This window comes from Trachinotus anak, unplaced genomic scaffold, assembly GCF_046630095.1.
Source record: "Trachinotus anak isolate AG129_WGS33_773 ecotype Australia unplaced genomic scaffold, CSIRO_AGI_Tana_v1 ptg000011l, whole genome shotgun sequence".
In the NCBI taxonomy this organism is placed as follows: Eukaryota; Metazoa; Chordata; class Actinopteri; order Carangiformes; family Carangidae; genus Trachinotus; species Trachinotus anak.
In genome coordinates, this window is record NW_027273862.1 from 5072457 (window position 1) to 5093675 (window position 21219).

At 42.2% G+C, this 21219-nt stretch overlaps 1 protein-coding gene across 7 annotated transcripts in view; it reads right to left on the minus strand.

Annotated features, from left to right (window-relative positions):
- The window catches only part of LOC139628167 (kinesin-like protein KIF13B), a 45091-nt gene that overhangs the window by 5890 nt on the left and 17982 nt on the right, over positions 1-21219 (minus strand). For 4 of the 7 annotated variants that reach the window (XM_071489566.1, XM_071489564.1, XM_071489562.1 and 1 more), the window contains 35 exons: positions 20694-20706; positions 20021-20081; positions 19773-19865; positions 18835-19015; positions 17991-18078; positions 17365-17499; positions 11881-11993; positions 11349-11460; positions 10996-11208; positions 10802-10912; positions 10525-10659; positions 9892-10022; positions 9641-9727; positions 9139-9329; positions 8756-9035; positions 8489-8651; positions 8207-8362; positions 7835-7984; positions 7321-7446; positions 6959-7132; positions 6618-6775; positions 6341-6473; positions 6021-6176; positions 5810-5909; positions 5444-5570; positions 5257-5312; positions 4901-5025; positions 4529-4804; positions 4290-4442; positions 3686-3763; positions 3512-3562; positions 3259-3415; positions 2387-2517; positions 2030-2092; positions 117-708 (listed from right to left, as the gene is read on the minus strand). In XM_071489566.1, coding sequence (XP_071345667.1) covers positions 117-708; positions 2030-2092; positions 2387-2517; positions 3259-3415; positions 3512-3562; positions 3686-3763; positions 4290-4442; positions 4529-4804; positions 4901-5025; positions 5257-5312; positions 5444-5570; positions 5810-5909; positions 6021-6176; positions 6341-6473; positions 6618-6775; positions 6959-7132; positions 7321-7446; positions 7835-7984; positions 8207-8362; positions 8489-8651; positions 8756-9035; positions 9139-9329; positions 9641-9727; positions 9892-10022; positions 10525-10659; positions 10802-10912; positions 10996-11208; positions 11349-11460; positions 11881-11993; positions 17365-17499; positions 17991-18078; positions 18835-19015; positions 19773-19865; positions 20021-20081; positions 20694-20706 — 5069 coding nt within the window. The remainder of the gene's footprint in view (positions 1-116; positions 709-2029; positions 2093-2386; positions 2518-3258; positions 3416-3511; positions 3563-3685; positions 3764-4289; positions 4443-4528; positions 4805-4900; positions 5026-5256; positions 5313-5443; positions 5571-5809; positions 5910-6020; positions 6177-6340; positions 6474-6617; positions 6776-6958; positions 7133-7320; positions 7447-7834; positions 7985-8206; positions 8363-8488; positions 8652-8755; positions 9036-9138; positions 9330-9640; positions 9728-9891; positions 10023-10524; positions 10660-10801; positions 10913-10995; positions 11209-11348; positions 11461-11880; positions 11994-17364; positions 17500-17990; positions 18079-18834; positions 19016-19772; positions 19866-20020; positions 20082-20693; positions 20707-21219) is intronic. The other 3 variants (XM_071489569.1, XM_071489568.1, XM_071489567.1) reach the window with 3 other exon arrangements.

A 21219-nucleotide genomic window follows, 5' to 3' on the forward strand; every position in this document is an offset into this window, starting at 1 on the left:
ATATATTTTAAATGATCAACTCATTCATTCAGATTCCAAAATCTGATGCTTGAGGAAGCAGGGTCTCATTTCTGTGTAAGATGTGGTTGAACCGACCCTTTTAATTGTGCACCTACCTACAGGTGTGTCCAGCTCCACCCCCACCCACACCCCCTCAGCAAACTGCGTCACTCCCACGTAGCGCACTGTCCCGGCCTTATTGCCTCCAACTGTTACATATGCTCCTTCTGTCAGCCAATCAGGCACACTGTCATCATGGCTACGCTCTTCATCGTCCATAAAGATCTCCAGCCGCTCAAACCCTTCACCTCCTCCTCCTCCTCCTGAGTTTACCAGCCTCTGTTTGGAAAAGGAGTTTTCCGCTGTGACGTTGTTGTGATTGGCTGAGCTGTTTGAAGAGGGTGGAGTGACGACAGCCATCTTGGCATCGCACTGAGAAGGAGAGGTCATAACATCGTTCCTGTCACCACCCTGCTGCTGGGGGTTTGTGGGTAACGTAGTCTCAGCAGCCAGGAGGGAGGAAGACGAGGAGGAGGGTTGGAGAACGTCAGACAGGGTAACTGTAGAAACACTAGTGGAGAAGTAGCCGCTTGACGACTGGCTGAGGGGGCTGAGGGGGCTGGTGTCATGCGGGTCATGCACAGGAAGAGGAGGGACTTCTGGGAACTCTGCCCGCCTGTCTTTGGTTGGGGGCTGCAGAATAGCAGTCTACAGGGAACCCACAGTTGCCGCAGGAACAGAGGGACAGACGAGAGCATGCAGACAAGGCAAAATAAAACAACAATCAGCACAAATAATCAACTTCCTCAAAGTTGGAAGGAATGCAACAAAGTCTATGGTCTGTTATGTGTATGTATTATTTGAAGGACCATTTCTATCATCTGCTCATCTTTTCCTCATTTAACCTGTGAACTTTGGACCAGATGCAGATCAGGAAACAATGTGGAACCAGAACTACAAATGAACGTAGATGGTTTTATGACTCCAGAATGAAACTGGAGTTAGAAGATAGATTCACATTTTGCAAGTGCGTCTTAAAATAATATTCACATGTCCATATCCACACTGAAAGGGTTAATGGTTGTTTTTATTGCCCTCCTCTCTATCCTGACCACAAAGAAATCTCCTCCTGAGGTGATTTCAATTTAATCGATTATGATGATGAGACTTTTGGGGTTTAAGTTAATCAAATCAACCTCCAGAGGTTCTGTGTATATATCGTGATACAAATTTGACAATCACTCTGTCTTACTCTGACTGTTGGAGCCTCATTTTAGATTTAAACTTTGGAGAGCAAGGACTGCAAATCATTTACACTAAAGTTCATTAAAGGGGCACTCCACCAATTTACTTGTGAAGTTCAATTTACTCATCAGGAGTCGTCAGCCTGCGAACATAGTCATAGGTTGTCTTCAGTGGCTCCTCAGGAGCTTTTATAAAGTTTGAAAAAAATTAGCATCTCAGATTTGAGATGTTTCTTTTTTTCTTGTTTTTTTTTTTTTTCTTAAAGAAAGCCTGCAATACAAACTGCAGGGTGAAAGAAGCAAGCATTTATGAAGCAAGGGGGTTTAGTGAAAAAGAGTTGAGTTGAATGTAGGAAAGATATTTCATTAATGGGGACTGACAGCATATCTGTCTCCGCTGCTTCAATTTTCACCACTCTCCCCAACTTTATGGAAGTTTTGTGGTAATTAGCTCTGTGGTCAGTGTAGACAGACAGAGCTTATGCGATCGATAATGCTTTCAATGTGAATATGTGCATGTAAGCGTTGAGATGGATTTGAAAACAAACGTGAACCTCTCCTTTAATGTTGTGCGCCTGAATCAGCAGTGGTTGCACAGAAATATTATTTGATCAATTGACAAATACACATCAAAGATTTTGTGCTGCTTTGGCATGAAACTAAACCCTATATTGGTAACATACAAGTGCTGAATCAAATCTCAACTAAAAGCTACTGATCAATTAACAGAAGCAATAAAGCTGAGGTCAACACGTGAGGAGAAGGAAGATGGGACACAGTCTCACCGTCTCAGTCTTGACCCGGCTGTCGTCCCCCCCTGGTGATGTCATGATGCGAGGTACATGCTGCTAACAACAAACAAGGTCAAAACAAGGAAGTAAGGAAACCACATATGCATGTACTGGTTCCACCAGTCTAGTAGTATGATTTAATCATAATTATATATTGAACTTTTTGGCATTTATTCCTCCATCAAAGTTAACTGGATCCTACCAAGCACATTTAAACACAATTAAATGAAGCTCCCACTGAAGAAAATGATATTAAAGTGCCTTGCTCAGGGGCATCTTGACTGTAACTGTTTAGGGAAGAGAGAAGGTTCATGCTTCGTCACTGAGCTCTAGTAGCCCATCTCTGCTGACCTGCTGGTTGTGCGGCGATGGTCTCAGCTCCTTCTTGTCATCTCGCACTGGAAACAGGGACTTGAGCAGTTTGGGCATCTGAGGAACCAGCGCCTTAACTGAAAGATAAGAGGCAGCAAGTCCTGAACGACCTGGGGGGGGGGGGGGGGGGGGGGAGAAGAGGAAGAGGAGGTAGAAGAGAGGAAGGAAGCAAGACAACAAGAAGAGGTGCGGGAGGTAGAGGAGATGTGAAAGATTAAGACAGGAAGTTGAAGTTGAAAGCGAGTCCAGGAAATGGCCAAAAACCCAAACACAGTGATAGACTGACAGGAGAAAACATCAGCTGGCACAGATGGTTGATTTAGCCATTACAGTGAGGATAACCCTCTAATAACTGGAGCGTGAAATTAATCAAAATCAATTAATTCTGTTCATTTATAAAACAGAATTAATCTAAAAGCATGTCACAGTAACATGAATTCTGACTGACGTGTAAAAGAAATCACTAATAATCAGCTAGCTTGCAGAAACAATCAGACTGTGATGAATATGAGGGGGGAGGAGAAAGAAGTTCACACTGTGTTAGAAAAAGCAGAGATGGAAAGAAATTATGCCGAGGTGGGGAGACATTGCACATGATATTTGCTGGGAATGATGGAAACAGAGAGGAAACCAAGCATTCAGTAAATAAACAATAAAACATGGGATGGTGTTGTAAAATAAGGTGTTAATGCAACATCAGACAAGAGGAATGGAGGAGAGGAAAGGGTCTCAGAATGAAAACCAAGAGAGGAGAATCAAAGAAGGATGGATAAGCGAGTAAAATGGAGGGGGAGTATAGGGGGAGTCGAAAGGCATGGGGGGGGGGGGGGGTTAAGAAGGAGGAGGTTTACCTTGCTCTGGTTCCTGGTTCTGTGGGGGGGTCATAGCAAAGGGAGTAGGGGATGAGGAAGGGGAGGTGGAGTAGGTGGAAGGGGAGGAGGCTGGTCGGGGGAGGGTGCGGTGAAACTGAGAAGGCATGAAGATATCCTGCTGACTCTCCCATCGACCCTGAGAAGTAGACAGGCAGAAATACGCCATCAGATGTGCAGAAGACTAAACCATATGTAGTAGTTTAGTATCTCAATACTGAAACGTGTGTGTTACCTTATCATCCAGCAGGGAGGTTGTGGACAAGTCCTGTCTACTTCCTGACAGCTGAGGGTGAACAGGCAGTGTTGAGAAAAATTTAATTGTATTGCAAGATATTGTCATCATGTCATAGTGTACGATACTGGTATCATCACTAGTATTTATCAGTGTTTTTAAATTGTGTTTTACCCTGTGGACAGAAGGAGAACTTAGACTCCGTCTGTTGCTCCTTCCTCGGCTAGCCAGTTGCTCCTTCACTGCCACCTCCTACAACACACACACACAGGATTTCAATATATGAGAATATACAAAATTCAGAAAATACTTAGTTGCATATTTTGTCATGTGTGCTAAAAATTAATATCCTGTGACACTGTATGCTTGACTATTGTTCTATTTAGCTCCTTTTACACTTGATGCTAACACCTGCCAACATCTAGTTTTTATCATCACTGTGAAAGAGTAGAATTGGCCTTCACTCCTGAGTCAAATTACTCTGCAGTGGTCACAGGTATTTATCAGCTCCAGCTCCTATCAGCTGTGATGTAAACATGACACTTGGGTGAACACGCTTATGTTCTCCTTTCTGTGTGTGTGTGTGTGCTCTAACTGCATATGATGAGGTTGCTCCCTGCAGTTATGTGCGCGTCCTCAGTTTGAAGGTTTACCTGGGTTAAAAAAAAACTTAACCCTTTTAAAAAGCTTTACTTGCTAATGTTGCTGTAAAAATAATATATCTATGTCTCTCTGCCTGAGACTGTCTATACCTATCTCTACAGGTTTCTCCATCTACCTGTCTGAGTCTATCCAGAGTCAGGATGTTCTCCAGGCTCAGGACACTTCGGAGGTATTTCTCAATAGCAGCCTCGTCATCAGCTGACTGGCTGTTGTGTGCACTGGCAGCAAGCCGGGCCAGCATCTCCCTGTCTTCTGATCCAGGGGCATCCTGATGGGACAAAACAACATAAAGATTTGTGGTCAGTTATCTACCCCACTGAGCACAGAATTTCTGACATCTTTTCATTTCCTTACCCCGGGGATGTTGGAGACCACCTCAAATGTGACCCCACAGCCTGGTATTGTGCTGCGAGTGGACATCCTTCTCAGAAAGTTGTGGGCGAACCCCTGACGTCCAGGGTTAACGTTGACGCAGATTCTCTTCCTCAGGACCAGCTGCATGTCGGCAGGGTGGCTGAGCTGAACCACCACTCTAACTGTCAGGTACACCCGCTGCTCGGGCCACGCTCCCCCACGACTGAGCTGGGGACATTCATGGACAGTGGAGTCCCATGAGGCCTCTGCTTTCACCTGTGGGGTCGACAGACACAGTTGGTTAATGAAACTGTTCTCCAAATGGATTCCAGGAAGTCCTCAGAAATGTACTTGATGCAGTTCCATCCTCACCTCTCCGTCATGGTGTTTGACAATCTGCAGATCAAAGAAGTCATCCTCATCTTCTCCACTAAGGGTGGCATCCCAACCTCCAGCCTCCGGGACCTCAAACTGGTCTTGAGAGCTGAGGTCATCGGCTGGAGAAACAACAGCAACAAAATAACATTGTAAAGCAGCTTGATAGAAGGAAAACACTTGATCAAGTACAATTTACAAGGAACCAAGGAAAATGACTGAGTTTATCCTTGCAAAATTCAGTTGTGTTTTATAATACAAATCCCAATACAACAGCAGGTTCACATCACTGTGCTTAGAACCAGAGTATGGATCTGGATGAATCTGATTTTGCACACAGAGAATTGACGTACGTTTGAGGTTCAGGAAGAGGACAGGAATATGGGTCTCCATGCCTGGCAGAGGAACCCTGTGAACAGATGTGTGTAAACACATTGTGATCAACGTGTATTTGTATGTACGTTTGTGGCTCCAAGTCATAAAGTTCAACCAATCATGAAGAAACATTAGATAAATCAAATCAGAGACAATGTGTTGTACCATTCAGCAGGCGCTCCAGGGATGCCGCTGCCAGCAGAGGGCACCATGACAGCATTTCTCTCCTCCGTCAGAGTCAAGCGCCACTCCAACAGCTGAGCCTCCCTCTCCATGTCATCCTCTGTCTTTTCTGTGCACACAACAATGCACAAACATTTAACACCCTCTACAATGAAAACCACCAAAAGTTAACTGGCCAAACTGTGAAGACGCCTGCAGGATAGAGACCAACACAACTCTGAGACTTACAGGAATAGAGGGTGGTGTTAGATGTTTTTGAATGTGTAAGCGCATTTTAATGTACGTTTGGGTGTGGTGAGAGTTTTTGAATGTTCAGTCTGTGTGTATTGATGTGTGTTGGTGTGTTACCTGTTTTGCTGACCAGGCTCTGGAGGTGTTGGTCGAGGTATTCCTGTCTCTTGGTGAGGGCGGCTAGCCACTGTCGCCGCAAACGTTCCAGATCTCTCTCCTGTCCAAGAAACCAGTCAGTTAATCATCTTTGGCTTAAATTCTGCTGCAGGTTGATTTAAGACTTAAGAGTGTTAGTATTTAGTAAGTAATTAGTATTAAACTGGTCTACCTGATAACTGTCCATCTCATCTATTTCCTGGTTTGCTGCGGTGTTTCTGATCTCCACACAGCCCACCGACACTGCAAGCACTATCTCTGATATAAGAGGCATGGTGCCCGAGTCCTGAACTGAGCGCACGTCCACCTGGATTCGTCTGGACTGACCCTAGAGATGGGGAGGGAGGAAAGGAACAGGACACAGAAGTGAAGAAGACAGGATATTAGTTTGATAATATTTAAAATATTTTGAAGTTGTTTTTTCAGCTCATGTTTGCTGCTTCCACTTGCTTCAACCTTGTTTACTGTGGCTGTGTTGGGGCTTATCCCTACCTGTCTGAGCTGGAAGATTCCTCCGGTCCGTACATCTCTAGCAGGGACCACTTCCACTGGGACAAAGTCTCCGTTCTCATTTATCTCCAGGATTTGAATCCACAGCTCCAGACGACGCATTACCTCACTCCATCTACAAAAACGACCATTATCAACACATCTGGGTAACCACAGAGAACTGGTTGTTCATCATTCACTGGAGAGCTAGACTTGCAAGCCAAAGTAGGAGCCAAAGGTGAGTGTGAGTGTGTGTGTGTGTGTGTGTTTGTGGGTCTACCTGTCTCGTAGTGTGCGTGTCTTGGCCTGGATGATGCTGAGGTCCCACAGGGCGGGGTTCCTGCCTGCATCTGCCTGCCTGTGTCCATAAACCTCGATGGCGACTGCCCCCTCTGTGAGGTACTCGATGAAATCCTCGGTCACTGACACCGCCAGCTCCTACAATACCCGTAGAGACCAGAGTCATACCGACAACATTCATGAGCACTCCCCCACCACTGTTATAAAAATATTTGCCACACAACAATGGTTAACACAACAACCCATAAATAATTCATGAAAGCTTTTAGATCTGTTGTTATAAGCCTTATTAAATTCTTATCCTTCCCTCCCCGTGTTCACCTTGCAGCTGTCAAACACCACCATGCAGTGTGGGTCCTTGGTGCTGGGCGATGAAGATGATGGGTCGACCTCAGGAGCCACGATGATGGGCTCCGGCTGGTCCCAGAATGAGTACTGACAAAAGACAAAGTTGGACAGGTACTGGGGAAGACCAGTGGCCTGCAGGATCTTAATCTGTGGAGGATACGCAAGTCAAAGTTCATTTAAACATACAATTTGCATTGAAAATTAAAATGCAAAATCTTATTAATTTCTGATAAAGTAGACTGAACACACTCAGTCCTCCAGCTCTAAGAAATTTAAACGACTGGCTGATCCTGGTCTGAAAGTAACACACTCCTCTGATGATCTATCCGTCTTACCATGCATACAAGTTTGCGATCCTGGACTTCAGTGTCTTGGTTATTATCTGGTTCATCTCCTCCAGCCATGTTGTCCTCTAAGCCCCCTCCAACCCTCACCACCTCCACATGGAGACGCCCTGCAACCTGGCCACAGGGAGAAGTGTGGAAGATGTCAGCCGGTGAATGTCAGATTTAACAGTTACTCATCCTATTGTCTTTTGAACTCTTTTACCTTCCCTAGAGGTTTTGGTATTTTATGTTAAAGGAATTAGCTGGTGGGTTTTAGAAACCACAACAAAAAGCACTAGTCAAATTCACAATAAATCAAGTCTAGTTAATTGTTAATCCATTGAAAAGTATGAATTCCTTATTGATTTTACTGTTAAGTTATGACAGGAAGATGGGAATGAAGGAGGAGCAATGGACTAAAAAGACAGAATAAAGTTCTACCTGACTGAGATATTTAGAGTATAATGGGATACAAGAATTACATTTTTAATGTTTTTGATTATAACAGTATGCAACTCCCTACCTCTCCTTTCTGGTTGATGATGGGAACAGCATACTGCAGCTTGACGTCGTAGAAGAGACAGGAGAGGAAGACGTTGGCAACGCCGATCAGACTGTGGTTTTCCTGCTCATCAAAGAATGGGTCAGCTCGACGGAAATATGAGCGCATTACCTAGACAAGGAAAAAGAAGAACATCTTTACCAAAATTAAATTTGAGCATGTTTTAATCACATCAGCATCAAAAGTGTTACTATCGTTATTTATGATTCCAAAAGTTGCCCAAAGGGTATGTCCTCAGTCATATACTGTATTTGTGCACTCATGCTTACTGATGGTGTTGTCATAGTGACCAGACAGGGTCACTGACATGGCAATGTTGTCAAGCCAACTCACTGGGTTGTCATGGTGATGGAGGTGGTAGTCCTGCCACTCCTGGTACAGCTCTCTCATGTCCACCAGGCGGTTCTCCATCTTCTCCAGGCTCCAGATCTGTTTCCCTCGACAACGACGCCGAACCTGAATGGCTGGTTCACTGAGCACAGCATCCCTCTACATACACACACACACACACACACAGATACACACAGACACACAGATATAATTACTTTATGGACTATGATTAAAACAGAAAACAGGAGATCTGTATATGAGAGTGTTCATGTTTGTGTGTGAGACCTTGCGGTTTGCGTTGAGGTTGTCTGATGGGATCTGCAGAGTGACTCTGTACTCAGTGTGTCGCTCCAGCTCCTCAGCGATGAAACAGGCTTCTTGCACCAGGAGGTTTGCCCTCACTATCTGCTCCCTCAACCTTCTCAGACTCCTCACCAACACCACCTCCCTGCAGGAGGTATCAGGGGAGAGATGGGAAGATGAAATGTTAAATTTGCATTGGTATCAACACAGCAAGCATACACATACTTAGAGACTCACAGACAATCTCACCTGTCCTCATTCCACTGCCTCAGTCTGCTCTGAGCGCTGGTTGAATGGCTCATCCCTCCCATACTGAGTCTCTCCAGGCTGCGGTAGTGAGACTGCTGGCCTGGACCTTGCTGGCCAGGTGCTGGTGCTCCAGAGGGGCCTGTGGACAGGCGGTCTGGGTTTAGCTTTTTGCGAAGCTGCTGGAGTTCCTGCTCATACATCTGCCTCTGACGCTCCAGAGCAGAGCGCTTCTCCTCCTCATGCTGCCTCTCTAGAGACTGGAGGACTGCCTGCATGGGATCTGACAGGACATAAAGAGATGAGTCAGAAAAGAGACGCAGCCATATAAACAAACTGATGCTCTGTCAGTACATAGAGATTTAATTTACCTAATGCCTCCTTACCATTATTGCCCAGGGCTTTCATCATGACCTCTGTCTGGGCAAACTCGTATGAGAAACTGACTTCACTGGACACTTCGCTGGCTGTGTCACCATCTGCATCCAGCTGCTCGCTGCTGCTACTGTTCTTCATTACACCACCCTCACCCTCCTCATCCTCTGTGCCCCGAGAGCGCCGCTTAGGAAGGTTGATCCTGCAGGTAAGATGTCCGATTTGTTAACTCATCTTTGGTATCATTAGGTTATTTTGCTATAGTCTAATTTTCAGCAATTAGGTAATATTTGCTACATCTTTAATAATTCCTGTGTGGTACAGAACACACTGAAAATTTGAGAAACATAAGAAGAACTGGTTGTGTTTAATAAAAACTAAAATAAATGTATATAAAAGAAAGCATGTGCAACTGGAATAGTTCCTAATATTCTATATGAAAAACTATGAAAAGCATTAGAATATTGAAAATTACAAACAACATATAAACATTCAGGGTTTGTATAAAATTACCTAAAGAAGTGGTTGTTTCCCCAGAAGATTCGGTCGCCATGGTGAAGCTGCAGAGCGCTGGTTACTGGAGAACCATTAACACATGTTCTATAACACAATGAAAACAGCACTGACATTAGGATTGTATCAATGTCTCCGTAGGTAAAAGAATTCTTCATCCTGGCAGTGTTGATGCGTTGCTCTTCTGACACAGCTACACTCAGTTAGCTGCTCCACACTCAGCCTGGCTCTCTTATGGTAGAGTAACTTACCGAGCGTTGCGACAGGGGGTGAGAATAACGGCAGCATCTGCTGTAATGTCGATGACACAGTGCTCTGCCTGGATACCCATCCCACACAACTGGATGTCCTGAGAGTCTGCTGAGCCCACCTTTGTGTGTTCCTGAGACACAACATTTAAAATATTACAAGATGTTATCAACTAAGAATTATACAAACAAAAAAATTTGACCAAGTCATGCTTTCTGCAGTAAAACCTACACACAAGGCTGATCTACTCCATCAAACACTAACTTATTTCTTCTTTAAAGTAGTTTTATGTTTTCAGATTTGGTATAACTGTTTTGATTCCTCTCTTGAGGTTTCCCAACACACAAACACTGTTTTCCACAGCTTTACACTGTCAATCAGATGACAATTGATGCCCACTCAGCCAATTAGATATTAAAATGAAACTTCAGTCTGTATTATCCAGACAGTGTGAATCTGTAAAGATTTTTTGCGGCAGCTGAGTTGAGATGTTATGTTTAGAGGGCAGAGGCACTGTAAGCTGTGTCAAACATAGATGGTAAATCAAATCATAGCGATATTATTGCTTGGTATTCTGTGTAAATAAGAGAATTAATAACAAAGAATTAAGCATGAACAACAAGGTGTGTATGTACCTTCAGGTAGTACACCAGCAGTTCATTGAGTGCAGGATCTGCGTTAAGGTTGACAAGAAAGCTCTTGTCATCTCCAACTTTAATCCCTGAGGACTGGAGAGAAATACCCAAACTCTCTAACTGCTTCTGACGCTCCTACAAACACACAAAGACAAACATCACTCTTACACAGTGTGTTGATCCAATGTAGATATTGTATGATCCAATATCTAAGTGATGGGGAAAATGCAGATAATCTATTTAATCATTCAATTTTCACAGCCTTTGTGTGTCCTACCTGTGCAACCTCCTCAGTTTTGCGGAGCTTCTCCTCCCAGGTGATGGTCATCTCTTGAATCAACTTCTCAGACTCTTCCAGACGCTCCTTCAGCTCTGGAGCCTTCAAAGACTGGAGAAAAAACAGCAGATGAGAGGAAGGGAAAGGAGAGATTTTTACATTCACACATTTCTAAAATTTCTAACATGTCCCACCTCTGCCTGTGTCAGCTGTACTCGCAGTTTCTCTACTTCCTCTCGGAGCTCCCTGATGATGCGAGCGTTGGGGTCTTCATTAACCACAGCATGGTTGACAATGTTCTTTGCTCGGTCGGCATAACGCAGCGTTGACAGCGTCTCCTCATAGTTGTCTGCAGCTGGACTGACAGTTGCAACCATTGCTGTGCGACTGTTGCCTCCCAGACAGTCCTGGAAACGAAGTGATGAGAGAAGCAGGGAGGGAGAAATGATGAAAACAGTGGTATTCTTTTATCAGAAAATAGAGATGATGCATGAGAGAATGATTTTACTCTGTCTCTGGCAGACATGCATGTTTACCGTGTACGTACCTTCAGCAGCCATGTCAGAACAGAGTCTCTGTAAGGGACAAACTTGGTCTTGTTCTTGGCAGTTCCCTGTTCAGCCAGAGCTGAGATCACCAGACCCAGCGTAGTCAGAGACCTAAACACACACATACACACAAAAACACGACAGATGACGAGTGCTTTCCATTTTATTTCATGTACCTGTTCATGGGTTGGTGTCAGCTGGTCCCTGCTTTATTACGTGTGCATCTCTGTCTGTTTCTGTGCCTGACTGCTTTTTCAAGGGGTTTCAAGGGATCAGAGTGAAAATTAAGTTGCTACAGTCTGACTAAATGCAAGTAAATAGCACCAAATTCACAAAAACAACAGAGCTGTGCTGTAGTGTTTATGCTTTCTAACACATTTACAGCTTAAAGTGCAAATTACAAAAAACGTTAACCTCAAATTCTTATGAAACAAATGAAATACTGCCAGGGTAAAACATTTGTAACAATCTGGGTTCAGATTCAAGTTAGCAACCTGGTTTGTGTATTTCCATCTGACTGCTTTTGCATACTTGTTAATGTTGCTTCCCTCCTTCAGCCGTTCCCCTGCTGCTCCAGTCTTTGCTGCTCGCTCACTTCCAGCCAAGTCTACCAGACTCAACCGACTCACCTTTTCTCCACTCGTCTAGAGACACAGAGAGAAACAGAAAGAAAGTCAGATTATTATCTCACTTGTTACAGAGAATGGTTAAACTGACAGTTTTGCTGTGTTTTCTGTAACTGCAAACTGCAAACTTTTTCTGTCCACATGTTAAACTAGGCAGCTTTCTATTCACCTTGGTGGAAAATCTTACACACATGGTAAAGTTTGCTCAGACTTTGTCCCTTTTCATACTTTCTGGTTACAACAGGCAATATTAAACAATAAATAACACCGTCCATAAAGAATTATACCAACAAACTTGAAACTGACATATGGCAAGCATGTTACTCAAAGCAATAAAGGCAGCCATAAATGTTACTGTCATCGGATGATGTCCTGTTTGTTCTGTAGCTAACAGCATCATGTAGTTTCAATGGTGGATGGAAATGTTGCAGTAGCAGTAGCCTTGCAGCCTTCACACTGATAAATGCAACCATCTTTTCTTCTCCATCTGGCAAAGAGCACTGCAATGTCCAGCCTGGTCTAAGGACATACAAATATCCTAGAGCCACACTTTCTGTCGATCTAGATCTGCTGACATTCTTGAAAGCTGGACTGTAAATGCACATGAGGTCTGACAAATCTGTGATGGCGCATTAATCACCAAAGAGGCTCCACATCAAGGCAATCACATGCTGGGTTTTCAACAGCTTTCAAGTGAGTATTGTCCTGATTTAGAGGCCTCAGAGCAACAGACAACACGGTGACGAACAACAAGGTGTTTGGCTTTATCAGAGACCTCAGCTCATCAGTTTGCTGTTGAGTGAATATGGGCTGGATGCTTTAGTCCATTCTTGCTCAGTAGACCTTCTCAATGTCTTTCACATGGGAGCAAACACAGGAGTCCAAAAAGCCCTGTAAGACTTTGGTTTCCCGTCTTTCAGTCTCTCGTTGACAGGTTCTCTCTGTGCCTTTCCAACAGCTGTTGAGGATATGGATATCACATTCCCATCTGTACTAGGACAGAGCCACTCCAGGCCAAGCGCGACAAGCCAGTAGCTGACAAAGCTGAATGTAACACCTGATGTACACCTGCAACCAAAGCAGAATGCCAGCAGATCCAGTCCTCTGTGTCCACAGTGGACTTGTTCAGACACAGTACTTCTCCAACTACTTGTCTGTCTCCAGTTTCTGCTCTTTCCAGGTCCAAGGTCACCAGAACGACAATAACAAAGCTGAAAAATTAGCAATATCATGGTGTGAGTCCTTATGAAACAGAAAGTATCCACAAGAATAACAACCCTGTGACTTCTGACATTTAACCTCCTTACATTCATTTACTTGTGGAATTATAGAAGTTAAAGTAACACAGTCACAGCTCTGACTAAAATTAGAAATTTAAGTCAAGTCTCATGAGTACTAAGGCCCCAGAACGTTCCAGTAACTATTGAACCAAAGGAACTAAACTAGGAACTAAAAGTGCCTTTTGTTCATTTGCACTGCTTCTGAAGAAATGATGGATTAAAAAACAAAACCACAGCAGCATTAGAAACGTAGCTTTCACGCACGAGAAAACAACAACTAGGGGTCGTCCTGTTGTTTGACTTTACTGCTGCATGACACTGTGTGAGTTATATACAATCAATGAGTGAAAAGGAGACATGCAGAGGTGGAAAATGAGACTCCAGATTGTTATTCATTTCTGTTTAATGAAACAAATCAGCAAATCACTCTCTAGCTCTCTTAACCACCCCCACTCCCTCGGTCTCATTTGTTCCCTTGTGTTATCAGCTCATTTGCACTGTTTCTCTTTCTCTTCTATTAAAATGAGTCAGGAAGGCAACAGCTAAGCCTAACTTTGTTTTTGAAATTAATAAACTACAAGAAAAAGAAATGTTTGATCCTCATTCTAATATCAATAGTAGAGTATAGTAGAGTAAAAGCAGCAGGATCTGTGTTTAAACAACCAGCAATGGACAGTGGACAGAAATCCTGCCCCCGAAATTCCTAAAAAGTACGACTCTGGGTGAGGGAACCTTTTTAGCACTTGAAACTATTGTACAGGAACTAAATGTAGTCCCTGGTTCCTCCGCTCAGAACATGGGTTAAGTTCCCAAGTTCCTCAAAAGTTTCTTGATCCCCTTCAAAAGTTCCTGCAGTGGAACATCGCAACCAAAGTCACCCACATCTCATTCTGTTGCGTACTGAAACCTATTGTTTTGTTTTTAAATATCAAATTTTGCAAGAGTGCTGTGTTAGGAAAGGAGAATAGTGTAAAACGAGTATTATGGGTGCAAGGGGGTTTCCATTGTGCTGAGAAAACAAAGGCAACCTTGTCATTGGCAATTAATAGTTTTAATTTTAAACATTTGAATGTACTTCTCAAAAGTTTCATCTCACAACATTAGAATCGCAGATAAAGCAAAGGCAAGACATGAATCCTGAAAAGACCCAGTCATGAGACTCACAGAGATAAACCTGAGGGAGCACTGATAGGTATCAGTGTCTGGCCAGTACAGCTTCTAATCTCCTAGAGTAAAGCAAATTCTTAAACAAATAAGAGATGTGTATCTGTAAAACTGAGCAAACACTGAGATCCATAAATAGATCAAAGTGTTTTTTTTAATTTTTAATTTTAGGCATTAAACTGTGAATACATTATCAAGAGTCAAAGAGAGAGAGGGGAGGCAAAGCTGGTGAGTGTGAACATCAGCTCATATAGTAGGAAGTCAGTGTAATTCAATAATTACAGCTCCTTGTTGCAATAATCAGTGACCAGATTGTAATGTACAGTGCAAGGTCCTTTTACCTGGCAGGGTAAGAAAGAAACACCAGTAAACCAACTCTACTTTCTTTTTTAATGCCCATGTGTATGTCTCTGTGTTTTTATTAACAGTGTTGAGCATTACAACACTCTTATTATATCCTATTCTTATTTACCTGTTAATATATCTGTGCTAGAGAAATAGTGAAAAGGCATCCTGTGGCATCTTCTTGCTTAATAAGGGATTCTGTGACCAGGAGAGTTGATACCTGAGTCAATAACCAGATCAGCAGGAAGCACATACAGCTTGTCAGCCTTGGCAGCTTTGAGGTACCAGCATAGAACAAGTGTCAGGGCATCAACACTTTACCACACATGGTAAACAGTCTAGTAGATTTCATTGTGAAAAAGTACCTAGAATACTTTTTTAACTGTGCCCTACACTAGACATTGTTACCAAGGCTTGTCTGGAGTTAGCGAGGCAGGGATCAAAATAGCAAACAACTGAGGGTTAATGCAGTTAATCAGGCCAAAGTGCAAACTGGCTGAACTTACAGTGTAGTGTCAGAGCAGGGCACGCTACTGAAAGGAAATCCTGTGATGAGCCGTTGAGTTTCACAATGACTCTACCAACACTGAGTGATTTTGCCACCAGTAATAGGTGTCCCTTCATCATCCCTTCATCAGCCTCCACCACCAACACTGGCTGAGTCATTAGAGGGTGCAGACGAACTCTAATGCTCTGATCTAAAGTCAGTATCCCTATAAAGCTGCAGATGATGAGAAGCTACTTAATAAATGTATTAAAGAGCCATGGTGAAGTAAATGTTTGCATGCATCAGACTTCCTTTACTGAGGGGAAACTATATATATATATATACACTATATATATATATATACACTATATATATATATATATATATATATATATATATATATATATATACTATATATACACTATATATATATATATACTATATATACTCTATACTATATATACTATATATACTCTATACTATATATACTATATATATATATATATATATATACACTATATATATATATATATATATATATACTATATATATATATATATATATATATACTATATATATATATATATATATATATATATATATATATATATATATATACTATATATATATATATATATATATATATATATATATATATATATATATATATATATATATATATATATATATATATATATATATATATATATATATATATATACATATATATATATATATTTTTTTTTTTTTTTTTTATATGATCATTTTATATCCTCAGGTTACATTTTTTACATTGAAAGCATTGAATTAAAATAGATATTTGGTTGTTTATATACATACTAGTATTTAGCCAACACTCTGGGCCTTACGTACGCTTGGTTGATACTGTAACTACTGTTTCTCACTGCCCTGAGGACATCGTTTCATTGTTCAGCAGTCTACTTATCGACTATTGTGTAAAAGGTTTTTTGCATACTGTGTGCAGCACTTCCTCTGCACTTTACAAACCGATCCAACAGCCCTCATCACAACCATACCACCAAGCGACAAGTGGAATATAAAAACAGCCAATCATAATAAAAACTAAACAACCAGCACAGCACATAGAATGGCTATACAGGCTGCGAACATCGGAAATGAGCTGGTATCTGGTCTGGGGGGGGGGGGGGGGGGTTTGAACTGATCAAAAATGAGTTCCATGTAATTTGAAATATAACTGGTCTATTTAATTTTTTAATTTAGAAAGAGGAGACAATAAAATAAAAAAAGCAACAAAGAAAAATAAAGAACTGACTCATGCAGTTACAGGACACGTCAGCTTAGTGATTCACTCAGTGACTGCACAGTCTATGTGTTGGCTGTTTGCTCGATGAACATACTGACTGACTGACCAACTTAGTGACTGACCCTGGGTGTGTCTTGAAAACAGAGCTGCCTGTATCAGCTGACGAACTCACAGTCATGCCTGTGAATTATTAACTGGATTCACTAGCAGCAAGTCTGTCTTGCTATAAGAGCAAGGAACAGTAGAGGATAAGTGGGTCAGTGAGGTTGGACAATTAGTCATTTAGGTATTTTCTGAGAGCCTGGTCAGACAGCTGAGCTGACATCACCCACTGGCAGCAGCAGCTGATCAAAAACTTGCCAGTCACTGTTTGCCCAGTCAAAGTGCACAAAATTACACACACAGATGGCTTCTGGGACAACAGAACCACAACAATCCTCGAAGCACCAACTGCGGCAGTAGCAAGCCACACCCCCAGTGACTATACCAGCCCCCCCCCCCCCCCCCCCGTGGTGGCCATGAAGCAAGCACACTAATGATCAAGTGGACCTTTACATTTACAGATAATTGGTGGTTAAATGAAATCCACCACACATCCTGAGCTACCCTATCTCAAACAGCATCTCTGCTCTTGCTGCTTTCAACAGCAATCACATCTACAGTCATCAGTTCTGATTTAGTGTTTCTGCACTTAGCCCGCAACATCTTCAGTTTGAATTTCTGATTATATTCTCAGAGTAATCCTAAACAAATCCCATGGGTTAAGTCAAGTGCCTTACCCCAGCTCGTGTTTATGTGTAGTTGTGTAGTTGTGTAGTTGTATCTTACCCCAGACTGCAAGTCCTTGAGAGTGTGTGTGAGGATGATGTTGAAGACAGCATGCGATCGACTGCTCTCTTCATTCATGTTGGTGGCAGCCACGGTCCGAGACTTATTCCCCTCTGACATTAGAGACTCAATGTCCTGTCAGAACAGCAGAAATCACATAATTGATATACGAGTAATACTCATCTCCTCCCATTTTGCTGCTATGTGCAGAATTGCTTTTTCATACTGCAGATTCATTATACAGATGACTTGGTTTGATGTACGATGTATGTGTACATATTTGGTGACCATTTTAATTTACAAACAGTGTCTTTGTATCTCTTGCAAAAGCCTGACCTAAACTACAAAATGTTACTAATTCTAATACGTTTAGAACTAACTTCTCCCCAGTGTGATTGGTGGGACTACTAAACTGACTGCTGCCATCATGTGAGTAACACTGCTACAATTACCCAAAGTTTAAAGATCAAAGTTAGAGGGAATGAAAGTCAAACCCATGTGTGATCAGCCAAAATGTGATACAGCAGTGTCCAGTGGATGTTAGGGGTATGAGTGGATGTATCAGTGAAACTGGCATAAAAGAATGGCAAAAACTTAAAATCACCATTTAAGATAAATATGTTTACCTTGTAGCTGGCCACAGCTAGTCGAGACAGACCATCCACGTAGGGGCCCAAAACTTTATGCTCCCTCACTCTCAGAGTTTGTCTGCCCCTAAACAGAGAATAAAAAACAGACAAACAGTAATGTCCCTCTTGCTAAAACACAATTTACACAATGCATTACCATGGATGGAAATATAGACTCAGCTAGTTCTGGGGACCACTACAACTTTCCCCAGGTCATGCAGACTTTGTTAGCACTTGCACCTCTGACTCTGATTTAAACTTGCTCCAGGCCTGAGAGCTTCATCATTCTCTGCTCCACAGCAAAGCCCATATGGCTGTCAGATGGTCCTCTCCTCTTTGGCCCATTTTACTGAGGTTAAAGGTCAGGTAGTGAGTGAAGGTCAAAGGTTATGTTGTCTGGGGCAGCAGACACAAGCCTGTGCCCCTGATTTACTGCTGACCTGCTGGACATGAACTGGCCTCCACCAGTGACTGCAGGGCAGAGTGATAATCCTTTTATCCACTGGCCACAGCTGCTGGTGATACCAGAATCAACCTCTGACTTGCTCTTTTCCACCAACAAGTTTAGAACTGAAAATACTGAAGATACTGGCTGTTTAGCCAAGAGGTTGGATTATAAAGACAGAACACATATAGACAACATAAATTTAAGGTTAATGTCCGTTCCTGCCTAACTCTGGGTGATGAAACCCATGTCCAAATGGTGTGCATTTGCAAATGAATTTAACCTGATTGTAAGTCAACACTTCAACGTTGTCTCTTTGGGGACTTTGGCTCGTGCAAGGGAAAGTAAATACGAACGCATATGTGAAAGTAGTGGAAGATTAGGTTAAGGTCATACCCTTTGGGATCGAGCAGATCCCGGACCTTCTCGTTATAGATCTCCATGTAGGAAACCTCAACAGTGAAGCTCTCCTCCTCCCGCTGTTCCTTCTGAGTTCGTTCAAACAAAGCACTGCACAGGCGGGGAATCAGACCTGGCTGGTCCCCCGAACCCATCATTGTGTACGACTTTCCTGAACCTGTATACAACACAAACACACACATGCACACTCGGAAGTGAGGTAATGGTGGTACTTGAGGTTTCTTGTAAATTTAGTAGTTAACAGGTGTGAAAGTATTACATTATGACAGAATTTGAGTTAGTATGCCGCTCCCTCTGAGTCAGCCTCATATTTTGTACAACTCATCTTGACTCTTGTGTAGACGATGGGCCTCATTTATCAGCTCTAACTTGTTTATTGAAATGTTACATCATTATCATCAGTCTTATGCTTTTCTGGCAGAACAGACACTTATTTTAACCATTGCAGGTACCTACATCGTTTGTGCAACGTTGTTAAGGTGTGTTTGTATTTCGGTTTCTGCTTTCTGTTATAAACTGCATCTGAGGTTTGGTATTTTGTTCAAGCTGGAGGGAGGAGGCTTTCCAAGCTTCTTGCCACAACACATCCACACTGACACTCCTCTTTACCATTACACAAAACGCTCAAGGGCACTTTGCTATTAAAAGTACAAAGAAATTGTTCATTTATTGTGTCCAGCTCCTTTAGTCATGTAACTGGCTTGATTATAAAATACAAAGCTGCCGGTTTCCTCATGAAGATTATAATGTTATGTTAAGTAGGGTAACCTCATTGATATAAATGGAGTGGAAAAAACAGAAATAGCTGAATCAGCAGTGAACAGCTTTAGACTGCATATGTTTTAGCTATGTGTACTGTACCTACTAAAATGGCAACTTAGTGCATATTGACATCACACCATCACATCATTTACCAGTTTGTCCGTAGGCAAAAATACAGGCATTGTAGCCCTGGAAGGCGTTGCAGAGAAGACTTTCCCCAAGGCACTGGAACACCACTTCCTGCCCTGGGGACAAACACACACACACACAAACACACAGAGCGTATCATTCTGTGCAACTGTGTACATTCTCAATTTAACATCTGGAATGACTGAAATACCAAAGTAGTTTGGTGATAAAATGTGAAAAATGTTAACTGGATCTTGGTTAATAAGCTAACCTGCAAATCTTTCCTTATCCGTCTCGTCCATGGACCAGAAACAGTAATCATAGGCAAAGACCTGGAAATGCCAAAATAACAGCATGAGAGACACACAGAGAAAACATCTATGGCTTGTTGTAACACAGCGATGCTAATGTAAAGATTTTCACTTTGAACAGTGGTGAGTGAAATGTTATGTTCAACACTCTATGTTCAAAAATCTAGAATTAGCATTTACCAGTTACTAATGTTGGATTCAATTACATTTCAATGTTAACTTAGTAACTAGTATGTTTACGGCTAACATCAGTCAACATACTATACTGTAAGCATAGTGTACTTTAAGTGTCATGTGTTTTGTGTGTGATAGTCTGGGAATTTTCTTAGGTGACATAAAAAGATTTTATTGGCAAATATCAACATAAAGCAAGTTAGCAAAAAACAGAAAATAAACACACAGCCGCCCAGCAACCAAGATTCCTTGAGGATTTAAAATCAATAAATTAAACAAGATTCTGCTGGCAAAAATTGTTTTTACAAATCATTACTTTGTTTCACTGCCTGTACGGCTGCACACAGTTCACTGACTGAGTCAAGGAAATACAGCGGCTTCTTTGTTTAACACAGAGATGATTCACAAGCATGGAATTAGCTCAAAAGTCTGTGTATGTTTGTGTGTGTGTGCCGTTACCTTGGACTGACTCCTGATGATATTGGGAGGGTCAAAGTCGACATGAACATGTGGAAAGAGAGATAAATGACATTTAGTGTACATGTTAGAGAGGATGAAGTGTGTTAGCCATGTAGAGTCCACATACTCCGAATGCTGGCTCATGCTGTTCCAAACTGAGAGTGGAAATCATTTATATAGCTGTCTGTCTAACAGTATTTTTTACAAACATCATGTGTCCTAAGTTGAAACTAACCGACTGGAGACAGACATGGAGACAAAGACAAAGCCAGAGCTGATGGCCACATGTTTTTCTTGTTTTCACTCGTAGTGATTTGATCAACCTTGTGCGTGTATGCAGCTTGTTTACATCTTGTTTGTCGCACATCAAAACCAACTTCTCAAGGGATTTGGTAAGGGTGAATGCCTGTGGATGTCAGGGTAGGCATTCATATTTGACAGCTTGGGGAGACAAAAAAAAAATCTCTGGGACTTGGTGAATTGTTGTGGGAATGTCTGTGTGTGGGGGTGACTGTGTGGTGGAGGG